Here is a 25,891-nt window from a genome sequence, read left to right on the forward strand (position 1 = left end):
AATGGACAAATTATATTTCACATATATATAAAGAGAAAATAGAGAACAAATTATATAGACTTTCAAAAAGCCATTGACAGGTTTTAAATTCTAGTTTTTAAAAATTGACAGGCTTTTAAAAAATTACAGTGAATAACATAACATTAAATTTAAGACTTTATTTTCATGTATACAATCCGGTAAAGTATACTCACATTGTGCAACAGATCTCTAGTACTTTTGTATGTTGCAACACTGAAAACTACCCACTAGACACTAATTCTCCCTCTCCCCTCCCCCAGTCATTGGTAACCATTTTTTAACTTTGTTTCTATGATTTTGATTAGTTTAGATTTGTCATATGAGTAGAGTCCTACAGTATATGCCCCTTTGTGATTGGTTTCAATTAGCATAATGCCCTCAGGGTTTATCCATGTTGTAGCATGTGACAGAATTTTCTTTTTTTTGTTTTATTGTACTTTAAGTTCTGGGGTACATAGGCACAACGTGCAGGTAGTGTTACATAGGTATACTCCTGCCATGGTGGTTTGCTGCACCCATCAACCCGTATCTACATTAGGTATTTCACCTAATGCTATCCCTCCCCTAGTCCCCCACCCCCTGATAGGCCCCAGTGTGTGATGTTCCCCTCCCTGGTCCAAGTGTTCTCATTGTTCACCTCCCACTTATGAGTGAAAACATGTGGTGTTTGGTTTTCTGTCCTTGTGATGGTTTGCGGAGAATGATGGTTTCCAGTTTCATCCATGTCCCTGCAAAGGACATTAACTCTTCCTTTTTTATGGCTGCATAGTATTCCATGGTGTATATGTGCCACAGTATCTAGTCTATCATTGATGGGCATTTGGGTTGGTTCCAAGTCTTTGCTATTGTGAACAGTGCCACAATAAACATGTGTGCATGTTTTTATAGTAGCATGATTTATAATCCTTTGGGTATATACCCAGTAATGGAATTGCTGGGTCAGATGGTATTTCTAGTTCTAGATCCTTGAGGAATCACCACACTGTCTTCCACAATTGTCTTTCACAGTCAGGTTGAACTAATTTACGCTCTTTTTTTTTCTATTTTAAGGTTACATAATATTCCATTGTGTGTATATACCACATTTGCTTTATCCATTCATCTATAAATAGATACCTGAATTGCTTCTACCTCTTGGGAGAAATGGGCAGACTTTGTAAGAAGTGTTATCATGAATTCTCAGGAAATTGTTTTCTCTTTAGTAGGTGAAGGATAAGAGCCAAAAAAAAAAAAAAGGAATAAAAAGAACTAAATGAAAAACAAAAATAGAAGTATTCTTCAGATACAACTGTTAAATCCAATCTTATTCATTATTTAACATTTTAATACATTTATTGGGCTGGGCACAGTGGCTCTCGCCTGTAATCTCAGCACTTCGAGAGGTCGAGGTGGGCAGATCACCTGATGTCAAGAGTTTGAGACCAGCCTGGTTAATATGGCAAAACTCCGTCTCTATTAAAAATACATAAATTAGTCAGGTGTGGTGGCAAACACATGTAGTCCCAGCTACTCAGGAGGCTGAGGCAGGAGAATCGCTTGAACCCGAGAGGTGGAGGTTGTAGTGAGCCAAGATTGTGCCACTGCACTCCAACCTGGGCAACAGAGCAAGAGTTTGTCTCAAAAAAAAAAATTTAATATATTTATTGATGAGGAAGCACAAAGTATAATCTCAAGTTTGTAGACAGTAAAGTTTTTCTGAGCAGTGGAACACCAAACTAGTAGGGCAGATTGGAGGAAGGTCTCAAAAGGTAAGTGGACTGATTATAAATGAATGTGTTTTCTTTTTAATAACTATCAATCAGCTTATATTCCCAAAATTAGCATGTTCAAAATTGATCGCCTGCCCCAGAGTGTAATTTTTTGCCATTTTATTATAGAAATTTTCAAACGTAACTTGAATTTCACAATGACACCAGTACATTTATCACTAAATTTCTGCCATTAACATTTTTATTGTATTTGTCTTATCAAATACCTCTCCATCTATCCATCTGCCAGTCACATTTAATTTTATGGGAAAATGCTGAACTTTTTTTTCCATTTGTCAGTAATTTCTTCCTTTTCATTACTGAGTGGTATTACATTGAATGGCTCTAGTTATTTACCATTTAATGGGCATTTGAGTTATTTCCGATTCAGAGACTTTACAAATAAAGCTCTGAGAACATTTGAGTATGGTTTTTTGTGTGGACATGTTTTTGTTTCTCTTGAGTAAGTACTTAAGTGTGGAATTTTTTACTTCTAGAATTTCAATTTGGTTATTTATTATAGCTTTTATTTCTCTATTTGTTTACTTATTATGAACATATTTTCCTTTACACCACTGAGAATTGTTAAAATAGGAGCTTTAAAATTCTTGTCTGCTAATTCCAAACACTGGGTCACCTTGGAGTTGATCTCTGTTGATTGTCTTTTCTTTTAGAAATGAGTCACATGTTCCTCTTTCTTCAGATGTCAAGTAACTTAAAATTGTTTAGACCATCGAGTAAGTGTAGATGAGAACATTGTGAGTATTATGTTGTTGAGACTCTGCATTTTATGTACCTCTAAACGGTGGTGATGTTCTTGTTTTAGCAGGAAATTACTTGGTTGTACTCAAACAGCATACTCTGTCTATTGGGCAGGTGTTCAAATTTCAGTTCAATTTTTTTGGTATTAGTGGGGCTGCTCAGAGTCTGTCCTACACATATGTTGTTTAGAGGGTAGCCAGATACTTAAGCAGAAATTACCCAGAGAATTCAGTTTCCCCTCTCTGGCTATCTCTGAAATTTCCTCCTCATTTAGAGCAGCTGCAGTTCCCATAAATACCAAAGATTTTCTGATGCGCCTTGATCCATCCAACCTGGCACAGAATGGGACTGGCCTCAGGCTAAGGGCTACTAAACAAAAACAAAAAATACCGGGAAGCTCACCTAAATGCTGAAAATGATAGCAATAATGACAACTCCATAGTGGTTTACTAAGAGAAACTAAGGTATTTGTTAGGCATATCTCTGAGTTTTGAGACCAGTAATTAAGAAAACAAATTTTCCATTTTACTTAAAAAGTTTATTCTCTACAGAGAGTTCATGAATCTGGAGAAAATAAAATTACTCTCAGTCTTTCCGTTTTACTTTATGGATCTTTCTTATCCAAAATGGTCTTAATTTTTTTCACCACTTGGGGGCAGTATATGTCCTTTTTTTTTTTTTTTTTTTTTTTTTTTAATTAAACCTGTTGGAGGCTATTTGGAAAATGTGATTATTTTTGAGCTAGAGACCCAAAGCTTTACATTTAGTTACCTTATTTTCATTTATATTCATTATTTCATATAAAATGCCTGCAATCAATCAGATAGTATCTTTTTCTAGTAAAATTTAATATATTTAGAACTTGGAGAATGGAGTATCAAAACAAAAATTTGTGTTCCATAATATGTATTCAGAGATGTCTCAGTTATTGCACTAATTTCATAATTATGCCTACCAGAAATATTGAGAATTTTTAATTCTGTTAAAACCAAAAACATTCAGGATTTTAAATTCTGTTAAAGCCACATTAAATCATTAAAGCCACACAATTACACAGTTAATTTGACTCTGCTTTTGTTTGTATGAGATTAAAACTGTTTAAGAAATTTAATAGAAGGTTTTTTTTTTTGTTTTTTTTGGGTTTTTTTGGAGATGGAGTTTTGCTCTTGCCCAGGCTGGAGTGCAATGGCATGATTTTGGCTCACTGCAACCTCTGCCTCCCGGGTTCAAGCAATTCTCCTTCAGCCTCCCGAGTAGCCGGGAGTACAGGCATGCGCCACCATGCCTGGCTTATTTTTGTATTTTTAGTAGAGAGGGGTTTCACCATGTTGATCAGGCTGGTCTCGAACTCCTGACCTCAAGCGATCTGCCTGCCCTGGCCTCTCTAAGTGCTGGAATTACAGGCATGAGCCACTGCGCTTGGCCAGAATGTGATTCTTGACCTTTAAAAGGAAATTACTCTTTCTGAAGTGGCAGTTTTAGTGGATTTCTGGGATTTCCTTTTGTAATTTTTTCCAGTTCTTTAGTTATTTGCAAATAACATCTAGATACTATTATAACACTGGAAAATAGGGCTCATCTTTTACTTCAAGTCCGGAGTTTATTTAAAAGTGTCAGTAATGTAGTCTAATTCTGGCTTATTTTGAGTTATATTATGTATATGATCTTGTGTATGGTACTTTATGTTTATAAAAGTGCTTATAGATAACTTTATTTCCTATTTATGAATTTTCTCTATTAGCAGGTCAAAATTTTGGTTGATCACATGCAACTCAGCTATATGTTGCTGTTTTGCCATTATAGAGTTAGTTCAGCATGCTTTTTCATATCAAAAGGATGTGATGTTAGAGATACAGTGTAAGGCATTAGTGAATCTGCACTTAATAAAACTATTAAATTGCATGAGGAAATGGTGAAATATTTTTCTCTTATGAGAACTTTGGTAACTAGGAAGCAAGAAGAATTTTGTCAAGAGTACTTCCTTGTTTAGAAACATAGTTACATTCTTTAAAAAATTCTGCAAGATTATCTTGAGGTTCATCTTAAGTATTCATATGTAAGTAATTCAGTTAATTTTATTTGTATGAAAATGAGTTATTTCATTGATGAAACATATTTGTTTATTAAAGTTTTTATATTTTAGGGAGTGTTAACTGTTTTCTGAGATTTCTTTTTATCTTATCCAAGTGATGAGCTTAAAGTTTCTTTGTAAGGTACATATTTATGATGATACCCATCAGTTATAATTATCCTAGAATGCTTAACAAATTAGTAAACAGTGATAGATTTGCCTCTTTATATTAAATTTAAAGTGTATAAGCATTGCTTAAAATTTAGATTCATAGCCACCTGCATGGGTTCTATTTTGGTCTGAGGTGGAACTAAGAACCTCAATTTTTTTTTTTTTTTTTTTTTTTGAGACGGAGTCTCGTTCTGTTGCCCAGGCTGGAGTGCCTTGGCACAACATAGGCTTACTGCAAGCTCCGCCCCCCAGGTTCACGCCATTCTCCTGCCTCAGCCTCCCGAGTAGCTGGGACTACAGGTGCACGCCGCCACTCCCGGCTAATTTTTTGTATCTTTTTAGTAGAGACGGGGTTTCACTGTGTTAGCCAGGATGGTCTTGATCTCCTGACCTTGTGATCTGCCCACCTTGGCTTCCCAAAGTGCTAGGATTATAGGCGTGAGCCACCGCACCCAGCCAGAACCTCAATTTTTAATAAACAACCCAAGATTCTAATGTGGCGGGTTCATGGACACTGACCACAAATCATTTTTAAGCTATTTTTGTTAACTTACTAATTGAGATTTAAAAATAACTTTGAATTTTTAATTACATTTCCTGATTTGAAATTTATATATTGGCTGGGCACCATGACTCACTCCTATAATACCAGCACTCTGGGAGCCCAATGTGGATGGATCACCTGAGGTCAGGAGTTCAAGACCTGAACATCGGGAAACCCCATCTCTACTAAAAATACAAAAATCAGCTGGGTGTGGTGGCAGGCACCTGTAATCCCAGCTACTTGGGAGGCTGAGGCAGGAGAATCACTTGAACCCAGGAGGTGGAGGTTGCAGTGAGCCGAGATCGCGCCGTTGCTCTCTAGCCTGGGTGACAGAACAAAACTCCGTCTCAAAAAAAAAAAAAAAAGAGAGAGAGAAATGTATATATTAATGCCATTTCTTGCCGCCAATATAAAGTTAATATATTTTAATGTATTTAACATATTCAAGAATATAATTGAAGTCATACACTATTACGTTACAACTTGGACTTACTAAAATCCCTCTCTTGCTTATACCTCTAAAACCTCTAAAAAATTGCTCCTTCACAAACCTGTTAAGTTTTTACAAATAATACAAATGGCTTACGGATAAAAGTGCATGAGGGAAAAAAAATTCATGGGAAAGCTAAAATGAATGCAATTTTAAGTATGACATAATTGGGAAGAAGTTTCATTTAGCTGATTGTTTTATACATGCTGTATGAAGAGACATAATCTTTTAAAGAGTCATAAGACTTTTTTTTCCCTTTGCTACTGTGTGTATAATCTTTAGTAAATCTAGGAACTTGTAAATTTTAGGGGCAAGTTTTGAGGGGCTTATTGGGTTTTGAGATGAAATTTTGAACCCAGTGGCCAAAAGGATGTATCACTACATGATGGCACGGGAAAACTCAGGAGGGACCTTACCAAATACCTTGGTTTAAATCCAGAGATACCATGATAACCTCGTTCTCTTGATCTGCATAGTGTTTCTAAGCCAGATTCCACAGATATGTTTTGGAGTATCTAAGAGTTCTTTTTGATAATTTTTAACTTTATGATTTAATTTTTTTAATGACCTCAGAAATTAATAGATGCATATGATGGTTCATCTGAATGAATAATTTATAATAGAGTACTATCACTATGATGTCATTGCCCATGTTTGCATTTAATTTTGTCATGGCATTAGCACCACAGATGACAGTTTAAAAAAACAGTAGTCAACTGTCCAGGCACAGTGGCTCATGGCTGTAATCCCAGCACTTTGGGAGGCCAAGGCAGGAGGATTGCTTGAGCTCAGGAGTTTGAGACCACCCTGGCCAACCTGGTGAAACCCTGTCTCTACCAAAAATACAAAAACTCCAGCCTGGCCAACATGGTGAAACCCTATCTCTACCAAAAAATACAAAAATTAGCTGGGTGTGGTGGTGCAGGCCTGTAGTCCCAGCTACTCGGGAGGCTGAGATGAGAGAATTGCTTGAACCTGGGAGGCAGAGGTTGCAGTGAGCCAAGATTGTGTCCAGCCTGGAAGACAGAATGAGACCCTGTCTCAAAAAACTACCAAAAAAAAACCCCAAAACAAAAACTTAGCCAGGTGTCGTGGCACACATCTGTGGTCCCAGGTAGGAGGATTGCTTGAGCCTGGGGTAGGGGTAGGGGAGCAGAGTTTGCAGTGAGCCAAGATCGCACCACTGTATTCCAGCCTGTGTGACAGAGTGAGACTCCGCCTCAAAAAAAAGAAAGAAAAAAGAAAAGAAAGAAATAGCCATCAACTTAATTTGTAAGATAGGTATTTCAGCCAAATAAAAGCCAGGTGCTATCATGCATCACTGTATGAATAAAAGTTTCACAGTTCAAATAGAGAAAAATGATGACAATATAGAGTCGTCACACTACTGAGCATAGTCATGCCAAACTCAAAGCTAAATGAACTCCTACTTATTTTACTATTTTAAGGTTAAATTATATAGTCAACATTAACTACTGAATAGAATAAGCATTGCTGTTTAGGCTTAGTTGAAAGGAGGAAGTAAAGGGATTCTAGGAGATGAAAATGTGAATGCATGTCATTTTTCCTTTCTTTTCCAATTCAAAGTATCCCTCTCTCAGCTGTCTTCTGGCAGGCAGCTGGATCTGAGTGGAAGTCTTGGGCTTTGGGAAAGCTAGTGTTCCAGTTACGTATTGCTGTATAACAAATCACCCTAAAACTTGCTGTCTCACAATAATTTATTATTTGTCACAGCTCTGAAGGTTGATAGGTTCAGCTGAGTTTTTCTTACCTCACTGAGGCTGGGGTCATCTGAAGTCTTCTTTAGTCACCAGTTTGGAGCCAGGATGATATGAGCAAAACATTACTCCCTTTTGCACTTGGCCTCTTCATTTGATTAGTTTAGGCATCCTTCAACATGGCAGTCTCACAGCATGGCAGCTGGCCACCTCCAAAGCAAACATTCAAGAAACTCAGGCAAAACTTAAAGACTTCTTAGGATGTAACTTCAAAATCCCAGAAAATTGCTTCTCCCACATGCTTTTGGTTAAGCAGATCATTAAGAGGAATGGACCCACTTCTTAATCAGAAAATAGCTTCCCGCATACAAGGGAAGAAATTGATAGAGACTGTCTTGGAGATAAGCTACCAAAATTTGAGATTTCTCTCCCCTGACTTGAGTGAAAGCCTAGAAATAGTGTGAGAGAACCCTGAGCAAGAGCAGAACAGATTGTCGGCAGAGCTCGGCCTATAAAAATCTATGGATTACTCCCTTCACTCCTCACCCCAAATAAGGTGGATAAAGTCTCCTTTGCCTCCACTAGGTGAGGGAATGGATGTACAGTGTTCTGTTAAAAGAAAGACTCTCATCATGACCTTCAAACCAAGCCCAGCTCTATTTGTTTATAGGAAATATGCTTAATGAAAATTGATAAAGATTGAAAAATGGGCTGGGTGCAGTGGCTCACGCCTGTAATCCCAGCGCTCTAGGAGGCTGAGGCGGGTGGATCACCTGAGGTCAGAAGTTCAAGACCAGCATGGCCAACATGGTGAACCTGTCTCTACTAAAAATACAAAAATTAGCCGGGCGTAGTGGCAGGCATCTGTAATCCCAGCTACTCAGGAGGCTGAGGCAGTAGAATTGCTTGAACCCAGGAGGCGGAGGTTGCAGTGAGCCGAGATTGTGCCATTGCACTCCAGCCTAGGTGACAAAGCAAGACTTCATCTCAAAAAAAAAAAAAAAAAAGATTGAAAAATAATTACTTAAATAATTTTTAAGTAAAAAATTATATAATAAATTTTAAGTACAGATTATATAGTTTCTATTTTTTATCATAATTTAGTGAAACCAGAGATTAAAGATGAGGAGGAATAAATTTACTTGGCAATTAGAAACGTATCTTTTGGATTAAAGAGCAAAGAAAAACTGAAATAAAACAATGAAAATGAGAACATTTTTATATCAAAATTCTTAGACACATTTAAAGCTATGCCAATGGAAAATCTGTAGCCGGAAATGCCTTTATTATTTTAAAAAAAAGCTGAAAAATAAATACATGTAGTACTCATCTTGAGAAAGCTGGAAAAAGATGAGTAGAAATAAGGTGTTTGGAATTAAATTAACTGACATGAAGTAAGGGAAAATACATACAGTTCTATGGCAGTAAGCTTGAAAACAAAAAGGAAAGTGAACTGTGCCAACAAAATATAGATTACTAAAATTGACAGAAGTGAGAACTTGATTTAGAACAGTTACCATAGAGGTATTACAAAAATAAGTAAAAGTGTACAACTGATAAAATTACCAACAGGTTCACAGATAGATTACCGCAAATGGGTTCACAGTTGATTTAGAAAAAGACAGCTAGTTCCACTTACTTATACTGTACCAACTATTGAAAAAGAAAGTTCTGAGAAAGACGCTACAAAAGCAAAATAAAACATTTAGGCCAATTTTGCTTATTACTAAAGATGTAAAAATTTGAAATAAAATGTTAAATGAATTTTACCATTGTATCAAAAGAATAATACTTTATGATTAAACAGAGTATATTCCAGCACAGAAAGAATAATCCATTGCATCAGCAAATTCATGGAGAATAGCTTCAAGAACACATGAACATATCAGATGCAACAGCAATTAGTGTTGAACACTTAAGATTTTATCGCTTTCTTCATATGAGTTTGTTACCTTGTGAATGAAATATTTTCCCCCACCGTTCATCTCTAGCAAGAAAAGAAATTGATTCATTTGAAGAAAACTATAAAATCTTGGAACATGGAAGCATCATACCTTAAGTAAGACAAGCTCATTAAAATAGCAATTTTTATGATTAACATATTAATCAAATGTAGTTCAGTTATAGTCTCCTTTTTTTCCTGATAATTTGCAGGGGTTGTTGGAGGGAGGAAGTGTGGTACAGGACTTTATCCTTTCCATCACCTGTGTTAATACTTTTTAATTGTTATTGATCTATATTTCCAGACAAGGTCTCAGTCTGTCATTCAGGCTGGAGTGCAGTGGCATGGTCACACCTCACTGCAGCCCTGAAGTCCTGGGCTTAAGCCATTCTCCCACATCAGCCGCTTGAGTAGCTGGGAGTACAGGCATGCACCATCACACTGTTAATACTGTTAAGGCTTATCTCAATTATTCAAAAGGCATGAGAATCCATACTTTTCTTGCATTGATAAATTTGGGGGTTAATATGTGATACTTTTAAGATAATTTAGCAACTTGGTCTCTTTAACATTAAGATTCAAATTTGTTTGGTTCAATCGTATTTGGGTCAATGCCTGTTGAGAAGCCAGTATTTCAAATTTGTTACAGTAGTTTGCTGAATAAAATGTTGGGTATAAAAATTGCCTCCTAATACATCAGTGTAGCATTTTGCAATGGTGGGGTCTGCTAGACCCATTAGCTAGTGGGTGATGTCTTAATACTAGTAATAGAGTGTTATACTACAATAATAACCACATAAAAATAAATGAGCCAATGAATCAGTTAGTATACACACTCTGCAGAAGCATCAGGTAAGTCCAGAAAAGTTGACTTGCTAGAGCAAAAAGTAGGAGAGACAGAATCTGAACCCATGTTTGTTATTCCAATCTAGGGTCCACCACATGTGATGAAAGTTACCTTTCCTCATTCTTGAGTTTTGCTGGGCATAGTGGCTCACGCCTGTAATCCCACTTTGGGAGGCTATAATCGCAGCACTTTCGGGGCTGAGGCGGGTGGATTGCTTGAGTCCAGGAGTTCAAGACTGCTCTGGACACCATGGCAAAACCCTTTCTCTGCTAAAATACAAAAAACTAACTGAGCATGGTGGCATGCCTGTAGACCCAGCTACTTGGGAGGCTGAGGTGGGAGGATCATCTGAGGTCGGGAGGTTGAGGCTGCAGTGAGCCAAGATTGCACCACTGCACTCCAGCCTCGGCAACAGAGTGAGACCCTGTCTCAAAAAAAAAAAAAATTACTGAGTTATTTTTTTTCTTTAAAAAAAAAAAAGCCTTAAGTTTTTATTTGAATTCACGTGTATTCAAATAGATATAATTGAAAATTTAGCATGTAATAGAAATTATTAAGATTTTTGTTTTAATGCATAGCAGACTTTACCACTTCAGATTTTGTCTGTCTTTAGAATCAGTTTTTTTTAAAAAAATTTCTTGAAGATCTTAACAATGACAAGAGTTGTCTCTGGCAGCAAAACAGACTTCATTGTGGCTTATAAAGGGACAGCCTATAGCAGTCAAAGCTTAATTAGGTTTCTTGTTCTTTTCAGTATTTAGTTGCTTGGATTAGATTATTGATAATGTGAAACTTGTGGGAATTCTGACAAGTGAATTCTTAGTTTTCCAGAATAGCTAACCAACTATTTCTTACCATTCACTGAACTGCTGTCCAATGTAAACTGCTTCAGATTTGAACCTTAAGGTAAATGTCATTATATTCTATTTCCAATTTCCTTAGTTGTCCTCCACACAGACAGGAGTTGTTCATTTATTAAAGATTTATTTTGAAACATAGGTTGCTGCTTTTTTCTCAGTTTACATCATGGGAGAGACAAAAGACTTAAATGGAGTTTAGAAATTCATTACATCCATAGTAATTGCCTTTTATTGAGAACAGAAATTGAGGCTTGGCTATTATTATCCCATTTACTGTGATGTAGAAATTTTCTGTTAGTAAGGGTTGATGACTGGAAATTTTATGTGTCCATTTCTTTATGTTTGAGAAGTTTACTTTTTTTGCTTCTTTTGTTTTAGTCTATTTAATGTCCTCTTTTGTTCCTCCTCTTCCACAGACATTAATTGCAAACCTTCTATATAATAGGCAGAGTATTAGTTACTAGGATTACAGAAAACTTCCTTAGAGTTTTCCTTATGATGTGGGAGACAAGTAATGGCTGCCCACAGCACATGTGATACATTTTCTGACAGGTAAGAATCAGGTGTTGTGAAAAAATAGGATAAACTCTAGGTTATTGCTGGAGCTTAGTCTTCCCACAAAGGTTGATGCTAAGCTCAAGACATGGAATGATGCAGAGGAGAATACAAAATAGTCTTTTCTACTCTCTATAGCTTTAACAATGGTTCTACATAGTCATGGGGTTTATTTTGAGGGAAGATGCTATTTTTCCTGTTTCCAATGCTATGGCTTACTCTATTTTAATTGCTAACAATAAATGCAGGAGATTTTTAAATTCAAAATACGAAAGTAATAATTTTGTTTAAGGGGAAATTGTCCAATTGAAAAATTGTAAATAAAGTGCTGGTCGAATATGTACATTCTTATACTGCACTTAGACTTGCTTCTGTTTATACTTGCATATGGTGTTTATATTTAAAGGAAATTTATAAATATATACATATATATATACACTATGTATATAACAATAATATACTCTGTATATTTATTCTTCCATGGAACTACTCTCTGAATATCCTAAAATACTCTGCATATTTCAGGGTCAGATGATCTTTACCTTTTTAGATCTTTGCAGTTGCACTCACAGAAAACACTGCTTCTTTGGAACTCATCATCTGGATACCCCAACTTACAGTATTCCTCATTTGCAGACCACTGGGACATTCCTCTTCGTTTAATGAAAGCCTTGCTCTAGATTTAGTCTTCCTTTCCACTTCAGCTGCTACCTAGGTTACTTATGTGATTAATTCATCTATAGCCTTGGCCTTGAATTTTATTGATCTCATCTCTAGTGATTGCCTTTTCTCCACTTTAACACTCAGTCTTATAGCCCACATTTGGTTCCTTGCCATCCAGAACTGATTTACTTCTGAAGTTACCAATTCACTTTGATCCACTAAACATCTTATTTCCTATATTTTTTATGTTTTACCATTGTCTGCTTTCAACTTGTCTTTAACAGAATTTCCAATCCATATAATTTGTTTCTTTATCAATCCTTTCCTAAATTTATTTTCTTCCCTTGCCACCATGTTATCAGTCTTAAACTTTTTTTTTTTTTTTTTGCCAGTATAATCTAATTCCTCTCCCAGCTTTCTTTTTATCAAACCAGACTGAAAAACTCTCAACTCTTTATTTTTCTAGCTGAGCACTACTGGCAAAAATCACACAAGCAGTAACAAGCACTGTCAGTTTATTGTTATCAGCCTCAAATGGACCCACACAATTGGTCGTAATTCTATTATTTCTAGTTCTCTCATTTTTCGCAGAGATTACTTAAGGCAACCAGCCACTCTTCTTACATCTCCAGTTTTCCACGTTTCTTGTCACATTCAGCAGATGACTTGGTATTTCATTTCACAGAGAAAATGGAAACCTTCAGATGAGAACTCCCACAGTGTCCTTCCAACAAATCTACTCACATCTGCACTCATTCTGGTTTGTTTGTTCTTAGTGTTTATAATGGAAAGAGTCTCGCCCTCAAGGGATGGGAAAATCATATGCCTCTAGAAACCAGGTGGATAATATAAATTTGTGAAGCCTTAGGGTAAGATTAGGCTGTGGCATGTAGCAAATTGATAAGAGCTATCTAAATTATTCAAGTTGTTAATACTCTGTATCAGCTGGAAAAAAGCCTGCCTTGATGAACATGGCCTCTGATCTAAGACTAATCTGCACATCTAAGCTGTGGATCCCATCTCCTAAAGCCCTTTTCAGGAGTATGCTTCATTCCCCTGAGTATGCCCCCTTTTCCCCAACAGTAATTCATCTTTTGCTGTTGTTTCTCACCAATATTTGAATATTGTCAAGCTTGTTTCATTTTTTAAAACCTTCGTTGGCCCTGTTTTCTTCTCTAGCTACTATACTTTCTCCACTTTTACTATTAAACTGTAGAAAGAGTTGCCGACTGATTTGGATTTGACAAACTTAGATTGGAGTCCTCACTCTACTACTTACGAGCTCTGAGACTTTCCAAGCCTCAGTTTTTTTCATCTGTGAAACTGGGGATAATTTTTAGATCCCATCATAAGTATTAAGTCGACAATGTATATAAAATAGCCAAAAAAGAAGACATACTGAGTATTTAGATATATTTGTTTTAGTCCCTAACACTCTACCTTCTGCCCCTACCCCTGAATACTTGAAAGGCTTTTTGTTGGTTCTCGGTAATATTTCTTAGTACCAATCAGTAGTGTTTCTCAATATTATTGACTGCTTCAAAGCACTGTCTTCCACTGTTTTTCCTGACACACACCCCTGGTTTACCCATTGTTTCTGCGAATACTCCTTTGGGTTTTTTGGGATCCCTGTTTTTTGCCCATCCTTTAATGTTTATATTCCTTGTATTTATGTTCCTCCAAATTCTGTCATGGTGTTTGCACAGTTATTAAGCTGTTAATTTGGCTATGATCTCTTTGGAAGCCAAAGCGAAGAGGAAGCATTATAACAATATTAATTTATAGTTAATCAGCATTTACTATGTTAGGCATTTTTATAAGCACTTTACATGTATTACTTGATATATGCTTCACAAGAACTCTGAGGTAGGACACCAGAATAGAGAGGTAAACTAACATGCACAGAGTCTTACTGCAGGAATTCAGTTTTAGACAGTTGAATTCTGGAGCTTGCCTTCCTAGCCATAACACTATACTCTCTTCCAAAACAGTGACATGATTAATGATGTTTAGAAGGATAAAGCGTTCTTCAGAAGAACTAAAGATTCTTGTAGGACTTAGGTCCGAAATGGTATATGTGATGATCTTTCGGGAGGTGATAGCGTATCCTCAGCTGTAATCCCATAATAAGTACCATAGTAACATTCCATTCTCATGGAAAACTTCAGCGTAGAACAAGAAGATAATACCATACCAAAGCAAAACACACTGAATATAGTTTTTCCATAATTACTTCTCTCAAATAGCCCTTTGATAGAAATTTGGGGACTAAAATAATCAAAGTTACATTTAGTAGTTTAAAAAGGACAAAATCGTCTTACTCATCTTTGTATCTGTAGTGCCTAATCCGGGACCAGTCACACAGAAATGATCCAGTCAGTATGTGTGGAGTGAATATGACCTCATTTAGCTGGCCAGCTACTTAAGCAGTAATGACTTAACACAGGATGCATTTAACATGCCAGCTTCTGAAGGTGGAGTTGATGATTGGTTGCAAGATTTGATGAGTTCAAAGAAGGAAAATAAGTAGGAATTTAGTCCTGTCTCCTTCCCCTCCCAGCTTCCCATATTTAATCATTTCTTTTTTAGCTTTTATTTAATTATTATTATATACCTGGCAGTGTTTAAAGTGGTGGAGGTCCAGCGGTGAGCAAGACAAAATCCCCACCCTTAAGATGTTTTTACACTCTGGTGAGATAAAGAGAAAACTAATGTGATGGTAATGAAACAGTGAGATCAGTGCTCTGAAGGAGACAAGCATTTAGATTATATGCAGGTATTCAGGCAGTGGGAACAGGTTAGAAGCAGCATTAGTGGGTTCAGACAATTTCAGATCTCCATTAGGGTTGGAGGGTGAAGTGTGAATATTAGGAATGGTGAGAAATGGGGCTTGTAGGAAGCAGCGCCAGATTGTAAAGAACCTTGTGACCAACTTTAAGGTTTTTACTTCCATTGCTCTTCCCATATCAGCAATGCCTTTCTTACATGCTACTGACATGGGGAGAGTAGAGGGAAGAACAATGTAAAGATGTGTTTCGAGGGTCACACGATTCCTTTTTTGCTGAGTAACAGAATTGGAACTGCATGATTAATCTCTTCATTAATTATTTTTCATTGTAGATACGATATCCATATGACTTTTCATCTCTAAACTGTAAAATCCTCAAGAACAGGAAGTGTGTTTTATTCACTTCTGTATCTTTAGCATCTGATAGTAACTCAGTAAATGTTTTTAAAAAGTCATTTAACATTTGTAGTCATTTTATGTTTTAGCCTAGTAACTAAAACATAGTTGTTGTGTTATTTATTTGAAAAACAGTTTAAGTTTTAAACAACTGAGTTTACAGACCACTCTGTGAACTTAAGATTACTTGCCTTTGAATAGGGAAAAATTACTAAATTTAAAAATTGAGGAATTTTTTTTACTGTTTAATTACAAGGACAATCACAGCTTAACAGAAGACTTCAATACAGAATTTGGGCAACTATGTTAAGTGTTTAGTCTGAAATGTGTTATTATTCCTTTGGTTTATAGACATATGAGGAAGATCGAAAAAACTACTCCGAAGTTCAAATTAGATGTCAACGTTTGGCCTTAGAATTAGCAGACACAAAACAGTTAATTCAGCAAGGTGACTACCGTCAAGAGAACTATGATAAAGTCAAGAGGTAAGTAGTTAAAATGGCTGCAGTAGTAGTTCTCTATTTTTAGGGTGCATCAAAGTCACCTGAGTTTTTACCAACAATCAATTGTTAATTTTACTTTTACCTTATTCTTCTTTGCACAAATGCATGCAGTTTTGGCAGTTTGTTGGGTTTATATTGTATTTTTATATTGGTTGTTTTTGTTTTATTTAGATGTCACTGCTGTCTTAAAATGTAAACAGAGATAGAAACCCAGTAAAATCACATGTGTGTAAATATTTTTTCAGTGTTATTTGATGATTATTTTTATGTAGTGGAATCAATTTAAATACTTAACAGTTTTCCCTGAAGTTTTTTTCAGCTGTTTCTTCCTGACAAAAGACACACACTCTTTCAAAAAAAAATGACACTTTCTGAAAATATGTTTCCTAATATTTGCTACTTATAGCAAATACCTTTTTTTAACTGGAATATTCTTTTCTGTTGTTTGTTCAGTAATTTAATGAGCTACTACTTAGCTGTATGTCCCTCAGTACATCTCTTTTCATTCTGAGCCTAAGTTTCATCATTTATGAGATGTTGCTAATACGGATAACTGCACTATATAAACTAAGATCAAATAAATATGAAAGCCTTTAAATATATATGTACTGCATATGTAATATAAATGGAATGACCTTATCTTAATTGTTCACTCCACTTGAAATAATTCTTAAAATGTAGTAGTCAGTGAATATTTGTTAAATGAATGAATGAATTATTTAAATTGTGTAATTTAAATTATAAATTACATAATACCGTATGTGAATTTGCAAAGATTTGTGGATAGAAGATTGTCATTTCTACTCCCATTATGACTGACACATGGTATTTCTTATGTATATGGCATTATGCCAAAATATGATAATTATTGGAGCTTTAAATCCATGAGAGCTGTGCTCAGTGGGCTCTGGAATAAATCTGGAGTTCAAAAGAAGCATTTAAAAATGAAGTAGAGGGCATAGTGGCACATGCCTTTAGTCCCAGCTACTTGGGAGGTTGAGGTGGGAGGACTGCTTAAGCCCAGGAATTCGAGGCTGCAGTGAGCTATGATCATGCCACTGCACTCCAGCCTGGTGGCAGAGTGAAACTCCATCTCTTAAAAATATAAAATAAAAAAGAATAAAAATGAAATAGATTATGATGCTAAGATGATACCAGTTGGTATTTTCATGTCCCCTCTGCCACTATCAGTCTATAGCAATGACAGATACAATATAAAAAGAGAAAACTAAAAAGCACAGTCATCAGAATAATCCATCGGGGCCACGGATGATCATTGAAACAAGATGAGTCATGAGTTGATAATTACTGAATTTGGGTGATGGGAGCATGGGTGTTCATTATGTCACCTCTATTTTTACATATGTTTTCATTTACTATAATAAAAACCTAGGAAAGAAAAATATAACCTTGATCAAAAAGCATGATAAGCATCTTTATGGTAGAAATGGAATAGTAAAACAAGAAAGGACTCAAACTATGACCCTTTTTAGTTCACTCAGCAGAATGAATGAGTTTAAAAACATCGGTCATAAAATATAAGATAAACTGGGGAAGAAAAAAAAGCCCTTTTATGCCCCGGGTAAATTCTCACAAATGTACAAAAGGAAACAGGTGTATGGATGTTAATTGTGTCATTATTAAAAGAAATTCAAATGCTTTTCAGTAGCAGAATGGAAAATAAATTGAGATTTACTCTGCAATATAATTTTATGTAGCAGTTAAAATTATTAAATTAGATCTGAATGTATCACTTTTTTTTACTAAAAGTTCCTTATTTTCTGGCATAACATAATGTTCCTAGTTTTGGTTTTCGTTTGTTGGTTTTGTAATTTCATTGCCTCAGCTCTTTCTCTAAGAAGTCTTGATCTCTTAGTGGGGAATGCTATTTAGAAATTTAAGATTTGGGTGCTGTGGTCATGGCTACATTGGTCATTATTTCTAGGCCCCTTGAGTAGGCAGAGAAAGTGGAGGGAGAATGAGGAGGAGGCTTAACACACTATGGATGAGATCATACTGATACTTCTTTTTTTTGAGACAGAGTCTCACTTTGTCACCCAGGCTGGAGTGCAATGGCACGATCTCGGCTCACTGCAACCTCTGCCTCCCAGGTTCAAGCAATTCTCCTGCCTCAGCCTCCCAAGTAGCTGGGACTACAGGTGTGCGCCACCATGCCCAGCTAATTTTTTTTTTTTTTTTTAAGTAGAGACATGGTTCCGTGGTTGACCAGACTGGCCTTGAACTCCTGACCTCAGGTGATCTGCCCACCTTGGCCTCCCAAAGTGCTGAGATGACAGGTGTGAGCCTCTGCGCCCAGCCCACGTTGATACTTCTAATTCCAATTCAACACTGCAACAGCCACTTGGATGAGGTGCCAACTGGCTAAATATAGCAAACTTGAATATCACAATAAATATTGGCAATAATGAATTACAGTCCATTGAATAGAATAAGAGTTTATAAGTGCAGGCTAATAATAAATACAGAAAGAGGATCTTAAAATTTTTTTAATACATCATCTTTACCATTTTTAAGTGTACAGTTCAGTGGTAATAAATATATTTATATCCTTTTTGGGAAAGAGGATCTTTACGGTTGAAATCCAAGCAATAAATGTATATGCATGTAAGAATGACCATTTTGTAGCCGCATAATAATATTGATTCAGAATCATCATTGGAATATGAAACCATCAGGTATAAGTATGTTAGGGAATAGGATATTTACACAAAGCATCTCTTCACAATTACTTATTAATTTTAAAGGGCAAAAGGATACCTTTATAGTTAAACTCTGGCAGATGCTACCTTAACCTAGTGATCAAAGTTACTATCACCAATAATGGGATAAACTGACGTCACATACCTCAGTACATCTTCACATAACATACTGAGAATGCGTTTCTGTATCAGAGAATCATTTCTGAGAATCATTTCTGTAGTATTCCTGCCCAAGTGCCTAACCTGAATCTAATAATGAAGAAACTTCAGACAAGTGAAAATTGAGGAGCATTCTATGATGCAGCTAGCCTCTGCTCTATAAAAAGTCATAAAACACAAGGAAAACTTAAGAAATCTTCAAGGTTAAAGGAGACTAAAACCCCATGACATCTAGATGCATGGTAATAGATTATAATATGATGATAATAGATCCTTGGATTACCATTATGGTAATAGAGCCTTGGCTCAGGGAAAAAAAAATTCACAAAGGGTGTTTTGGGAGACAGTTGACAAAATTTGAAAATGGATTGTATGTTAGATAATATTATATTAGGGCTAAGTCTCCTGAATATGATAATTATACTGTGATTATATAAGAGACTATCTTTAATCTTAGTAAATTCACACTAATTATTTAGGGATAAAGGGACCTAATGTCTCAGTTGAGGAAACAAATGCACATGTATGAGTATGTGTGTGTAGGTGTGTATACACATATAGATACATGACCCTTGACCAACATGGGGTCCACTTATATTCAGGTTTTTATCAACCTAACACCAATCGAAAATACAATTTTCACGGGATGTGAAACCTGAGTATACAGAGGACTGACTGGTGGGATCTGCAACAACTGCAGGACTTTAGCATGTACAGATTTGCGTATTCAGGTTGTGGGGGTGGGTCTGGAACCCATTCTCCACATATACCGTTAAGACACCTGCATATATTCACATATATTAACAAGAGAGAGGGTTTGAATAAATATGACAAAGTAATATTTATTTAATATTACAAAACAAATACAACAGTGTTAATGATTGGTAAGTAAAAGCATTAAAAAGAACCAAGCTGGTTACAGCGTGTCATGTCTGTAATCCTAGTGCTTTCAGAAGCGCAGGCAGGAGGATCACTTGAGCCCAGGACTTTAAGACTAGCCAGGGCAATATAGCAAGACCGTCTTTACAAAAAAAAAAAAAAAAAATTAAATTAGGCACATGGTGGCATGCACCTGTAGTCCTAACTCTCTGGCAGGCTGAGGCTGGAGGATCACTTGAGTGCAGTAGTTCAAGTCCAGTCTGGGTGACATAGCAAGACCCCCATCTCATAAAAAAAAAAAAAAAACTTAAAAAAAAAGATTTTTTAAAAAATTGCATGTAAAAGCACAAAATAAAATTTTAAATTTTTTTAATTAAAAATAATCTAAACATTCTAAAAATAAAAAAGCACAAAATACGTATAGTAATATGTATCAGAATAGTAATACTGATAGTCATCTTTACTTATTGGGTTTGTAGGTGATTGTTATTTTGTGCTTTGCTCAGTTTTTCTTCAATAAACATAATATTTTGTTAACTAGAAGAAAAAAGGCTTTCTAAACGTTTTTGAAAAGCTGATGCAAAGGAAAACAATTCCTAACAGCCCTCTCTTTGGAAATACCAGGTGGGTCAGTGAAATAAAGTGCAAAGGCACTGCTTCTGACTGCAGGGAAGTAGTTAAGAGTTAGTAAATCTGTTTCTCTGCTCATTTTAAAAAATGTCTGTTGTAGGTTTTAGTCCAATTCTTGGTATAACTTTTTTGGGGAACTTGTCTTAAAATGGAAATTAAAATCTGGGTAATCATAAACAATTTGTGAATGAAATAGTCACAAGAATGCCTGCCTACGTATCTACTATGCAATCTAAATGATAAGTCGTATTTTTTTTTTACCTTAACTGAACTGAAAGCCTAGAGCCATGTATACATTCTTTAAAAGTTTTAACCTCAAGATAAGATTGAAGATGACTAATGAAAAAATACCAAATGTATGTTAGTAAGTTTTATTATTTACTGTACTGGCTTATGTAGTTTATATATTCCTTAAAGGTAATAAATTGATATGTATGTATTTGAACAAGGTCTGAAACAGAGTCCCTTCTAAATCTGAAAAGTAGGTACTTTATAGTTCATGGAATTACACTGAAGCCCCATTGCTAGTGTCTCTATTCAGCGTCCTAATACATAGTCAACCCTTTTAAAGTGTACGCTGTACAAGGGGATGTAAAATTTACATGTCTCTTTGAATTTTATTTTAACAGTGAACGTGATGCACTTGAACAGGAAGTAATTGAGCTTAGGAGAAAACATGAAATACTTGAAGCCTCTCACATAATTCAAACAAAAGAACGAGGTGAATTATCAAAAGAGGTAAGCTTATAATTAGAGTCACTTATATTATATAGTATAGTATTAGTGAAAAAAATAGCCCAGAGTAGATTTGAAGGAGAGACATTTTTTTTGTTATGTAGTTCCTCCCAAAAAGATAAATTTTTTTTTTTTTTTTTTTTTTTTTTTGAGACAGGAGTCTTTCCCTGTTGACCAGGCTATAGTGCAGTGGTGTGATCTTGGCTCACTGCAACTTCCGCCTCCCAGGTTCAAACGATTCTCCTGCCTCAGCCTCCTGAATAGCTGGGATTACAGGTGTGTGCCACCATGCCCTACTAATTTTTACATTTTTAGTAGAAACAGGGTTTCACCATGTTGGCCAGGCTGGTCTCAAACTCCTGACCTCAAATGATCCACCTGCCTTGGCCTCCCAAAGTGCTGGGATTGCAGGTGTGAGCAACCATGCCCAGCCCCAAAAAGACTTAGTAGCTATTTTTAGATTTTAAAAAAGTTGCATGCTAAGAATTAGCCCTTTTTAAAAGGAAAATTTTCATGTGGTGAATGAAAACATGAAGGAAAGAAATTAATACAGTCAAGCTTGAAAAGTAAGATGGCATCACTGTGGATACTTTTTGTTTCTACATGTATGTAGGTAGTCACCTTAGAGCAAACTGTTACTTTACTGCAAAAGGATAAAGAATATCTTAATCGCCAAAACATGGAGCTTAGTGTTCGCTGTGCTCATGAAGAGGATCGCCTTGAAAGACTTCAAGCTCAACTGGAAGAAAGCAAAAAGGCTAGAGAAGAGATGTATGAAAAATATGTAGCATCCAGGCAAGATTTGCATTATTTCCCACGTAAATAGATATCAATTAACAGATTTTCTTTGAGGGAACTCTTGGCTTTGGGGAAGATTTAGTGATTTTTTTAAGGTCTATTCTATATGATAATACTAAGATAATACCTTATTTTATTTTATTTTATTTTTTGATTTTGACATTTCTGCTTTCTGTTTGCATACATTTAAGTGGTGTGATTTTCCCATGTGCCTTTATTTTAAAACTTTGTCATTTGGTTTTAGGTACGTTTCTTGAATACAGTAATGAGCTGATGTATCCATTAGGATAATTTGGGTTGCAAATAATGCAGAAGGGTTTAAAAAATGAAGTGAGATATGTTTGCTTTTTTTTTTTTTTTAATAAATTATACTTTACGTTCTGGGGTACATGTGCAGAATGTGCAGTTTTGTTACATAGGTATACACATGCCATGGTGGTTTGCTGCACCCATCAACCCGTCACCTACATTAGATATTTCTCCTAATGTTATCCCTCCCCTAGCCCCCCACTCCCCGACAGGCACCGGTGTGTGATGTTCCCCTCCCTGTGTCCATGTGTTCTCATTGTTCAACTCCCGCTTATGAGTGAGAACATACGGTGTTTGGTTTTCTGTTCTTGTGATAGTTTGCTGAGAATGATGGTTTCCAGCTTCATCCATGTCCCTGCAAAGGACATGAACTCATCCTTTTTAATGGCTGCATAGTATATATATTCCATGGTATATATGTGCCACATTTTCTCTATCCAGTCTGTTATTGAAGGACATTTGGGTCGGTTCCAAGTCTTTGCTATTGTGAACAGTGCTGCAATAAACATACGTGTGCATGTGTCTTTTATGTTAGAATGATTTATAATCCTTTGGATATATACCCAGTAATGGGATTGCTGGATCAAATGGTATTTCTAGTTCTAGATCCTTGAGGAATTGCCACACTGTCTTCCACAATGGTTGAACTAATTTACACTCCCACCAACACTGTAAAAGCATTCCTGTTTCTCCACATCCTCTCCAGCTTGTTGTTTCCTGACTTTTTAATGATTGCCATTCTAACTGGCGTGAGATGGTATCTCATTGTGGTTTTGATTTGCATTTCTCTAATGACCAGTGATGATGAGCATTTGTTCATATATCTGTTGGCTGCATAAATGTCTTCTTTTGAGAAGTGTCTATATCCTTTGCCCACTTTTTGATGGGGTTGTTTGGTTTTTTTCTTGTAAATTTGTTTAAGTTCTTTGTAGATTCTGGATATTAGCCCTTTGTCAGATGGATAGATTGCAAAAATTTTCTCCTGTTCTGGAGTTTGCCTATCCACCCTAATGATAGTTTCTTTTGCTGTGCAGAAGCTCTTTAGTTTAATTAGATTCCATTTGTCAATTTTGGCTTTTGCTGCCATTGCTTTTGGTGTTTTAGACATGAAGTCTTTGCCCATGCCTACATCCTGAATGATATTGCCCAGGTTTTCTTGTAGGATTTTTATGATCCTAGGTCTTACATTTAAGTCTTTGATTCATCTTGAGTTGATTTTTGTATAAGGTATAAGGAAGGGGTCCAGTTTCAGTTTTCTGCATATGGCTACCTAGTTTTCCAAACAACATTTATTAAATAGGGAATCTTTTCCCCATTGCTTGTTTGTGTCAGGTTTGTCAAAGATCAGATGGTTGTAGATGTGTGGTGTTATTTCTGAGGCCTCTGTTCTGTTCCATTGGTCTATGTATCTGTTTTGGTACCAGTACCATGCTGTTTTTATTACTGTAGCCTTGTAGTATAGTTTGAAGTCAGGTAGCGTGATGCCTCCAGCTTTCTTCTTCTTGCCCAGAATTGTCTTGGCTATGTGGGCTCTTTTTTGGTTCCATATGAAGTTTAAAGTAGTTTTTTCCAATTCTGTGAAGAAGGTCAGTGGTAGCTTGATGGGGATAGCATTGAATGTATAAATTACTTTGGGCAGTATGGCCATTTTCACGATATTGAATCTTCCTATCCGTGAGCATGGAATGTTTTTCCATTTGTTTATGTCCTCGCTTATTTCTTTGAGCAGTGGTTTGTAGTTCTCCTTGAAGAGGTCCTTCATCCCTTGTAAGTTATATTCCTAGATATTTTATTCTCTTAGTAGCAGTTGTGAATGGGAGTTCACTCATGATTTGGCTCTTTGTCTGTTATTGGTGTGTAGGAATGCTTGTGATTTTTGCACATCAATTTTGTATCCTGAGACTTTGCTGAAGTTGCTTATCAGCTTAAGGAGATTTTGGGCTGAGACAATGGGGTTTTCTAAATATACAATCATGTCATCAATGAACTGAGACAATTTGACTTTCTCTCTTCCTAGTTGAATACTCTTTATTTCTTTCTCTTTCCTGATTGCCCTGGCCAGAACTTCCAATTCCATGTTGAATAGGAGGGGTGAGAGAGGGCATCCTTGTCTTGTGCCAGTTTTCAAAGGGAATGCTTCCAGTTTTTGCCTGTTTAGTATGATATTGGCTGTGGGTTTGTCATAACTAGCTCTTATTATTTTGAGATACGTTCCATTGATACCCAGTTTATTGAGAGTTTTTAGCATGAAGGGGTGTTGAATTTTGTCGAAGGCCTTTTCTTCATCTATTGAGATAATCGTGGTTTTTGTGATTGGTTCTGTTTATGTGATGGATTACGTTTATTGATTTGTATGTGTTGAACCAGCCTTGCCTCCCTGATATGAAGCCAACTTGATCATGGTGGATACGCTTTTTCATGTGCTGCTGGATTTGGTTTGCCAGTATTTTATTGAGGATTTTTACATTGATGTTCATCAGGGATATTGGCCTGAAATTTTGTTTTTTTGTTGTGTGTCTGCCAGGTTTTGGTATTAGGATGATGCTGGCCTCATAAAATGAGTTAGGGAGGACCTCTTTTTCTGTTGTTTGGAATAGTTTCAGAAGGAATGGTACCAGCTCCTCTTTGTACCTCTGGTAGAATTCAGCTGGGAATCCATCTCATCCTGGATTTTTTTTGGTTGGTAGGCTATTACTGCCTCAATTTCAGAACTTGTTATTGGTTTATTCAGGGATTCAACTTCTTCCTGGTTTAGACTTGGGAGGGTGTATGTCCAGGAATTTATCCATTTCTTTTAGATTTTCTAGCTTATTTGCATAGAGGTGTTTATAGTATTCTCTGATGGTAGTTTTTATTTCTGTGGGATCATTGGTGATCTCCCCTTTATCATTTTTTATTGTGTCTGTTTGGTTCTTCCTCTCTTCTTTATTAGTCTGGCTAGCGGTCTATCTATTTTGTTGATCTTTACAAAAAAAAAAACAGCTCCTGGATTCATTGATTTTTTTGAAGGGTTTTTTGTGTTTCTATCTCCTTCAGTTCTGCTCTGATCTTAATTATTTCTTGTCTTCTGCTAGATTTTGAATTTGTTTGCTGTTGCTTCTCTAGTTCTTTTAATTTTGATGTTAGGGTGTCAGTTTTAGATCTTTCCTGACTTCTCTTGTGGGCATTTAGTGCTATAAATTTCCCTCTACACACTGCTTTAAATGTGGCCCAGAGATTCTGGTATGTTGTGTCTTCATTCTCATTGGTTTCAAAGAACATCTTTATTTCTGCCTTCATTTCGTTGTTTACCCAGTAGTCATTCAGGAGCAGGTTGTTCAGTTTCCATGTAGTTGTACGCTTCTGAGTGAGTTTATTAATCCTGAGTTCTAGTTTGATTGCACTGTGTTCTGAGAGACAGTTTGTTATGATTTCTGTTCTTTTGCATTTGCTGAGGAGTGTTTTACTTCCTATTATGTGGTCAATTTTAGAGTGAGTGTGATGAGGTACTGTTGATTTGGGTGGAGAGTTCTGTGATGTCTATTAGGTCTGCTTGGTCCAGATCTGAGTTCAAGTCCTGAATATCCTTGTTAATTTTCTGTC

At 36.1% G+C, this 25,891-nt stretch overlaps 1 protein-coding gene across 3 annotated transcripts in view; it reads left to right on the forward strand.

The window, feature by feature from the left end:
• Positions 1–25,891, forward strand: part of PIBF1 (progesterone immunomodulatory binding factor 1) — a 236,702-nt gene that overhangs the window by 24,298 nt on the left and 186,513 nt on the right. For all 3 annotated transcript variants that reach the window (XM_003827453.6, XM_057299586.2, XM_057299588.2), the window contains exons 6-8: positions 15,928–16,061; positions 21,097–21,205; positions 21,816–21,997. In XM_003827453.6, the coding sequence (XP_003827501.1) occupies positions 15,928–16,061; positions 21,097–21,205; positions 21,816–21,997 (425 nt within the window). The remainder of the gene's footprint in view (positions 1–15,927; positions 16,062–21,096; positions 21,206–21,815; positions 21,998–25,891) is intronic.

The sequence above is a fragment of the Pan paniscus genome, chromosome 14 (genome assembly GCF_029289425.2).
Source record: "Pan paniscus chromosome 14, NHGRI_mPanPan1-v2.0_pri, whole genome shotgun sequence".
NCBI classification, from domain to species: domain Eukaryota; kingdom Metazoa; phylum Chordata; class Mammalia; order Primates; family Hominidae; genus Pan; species Pan paniscus.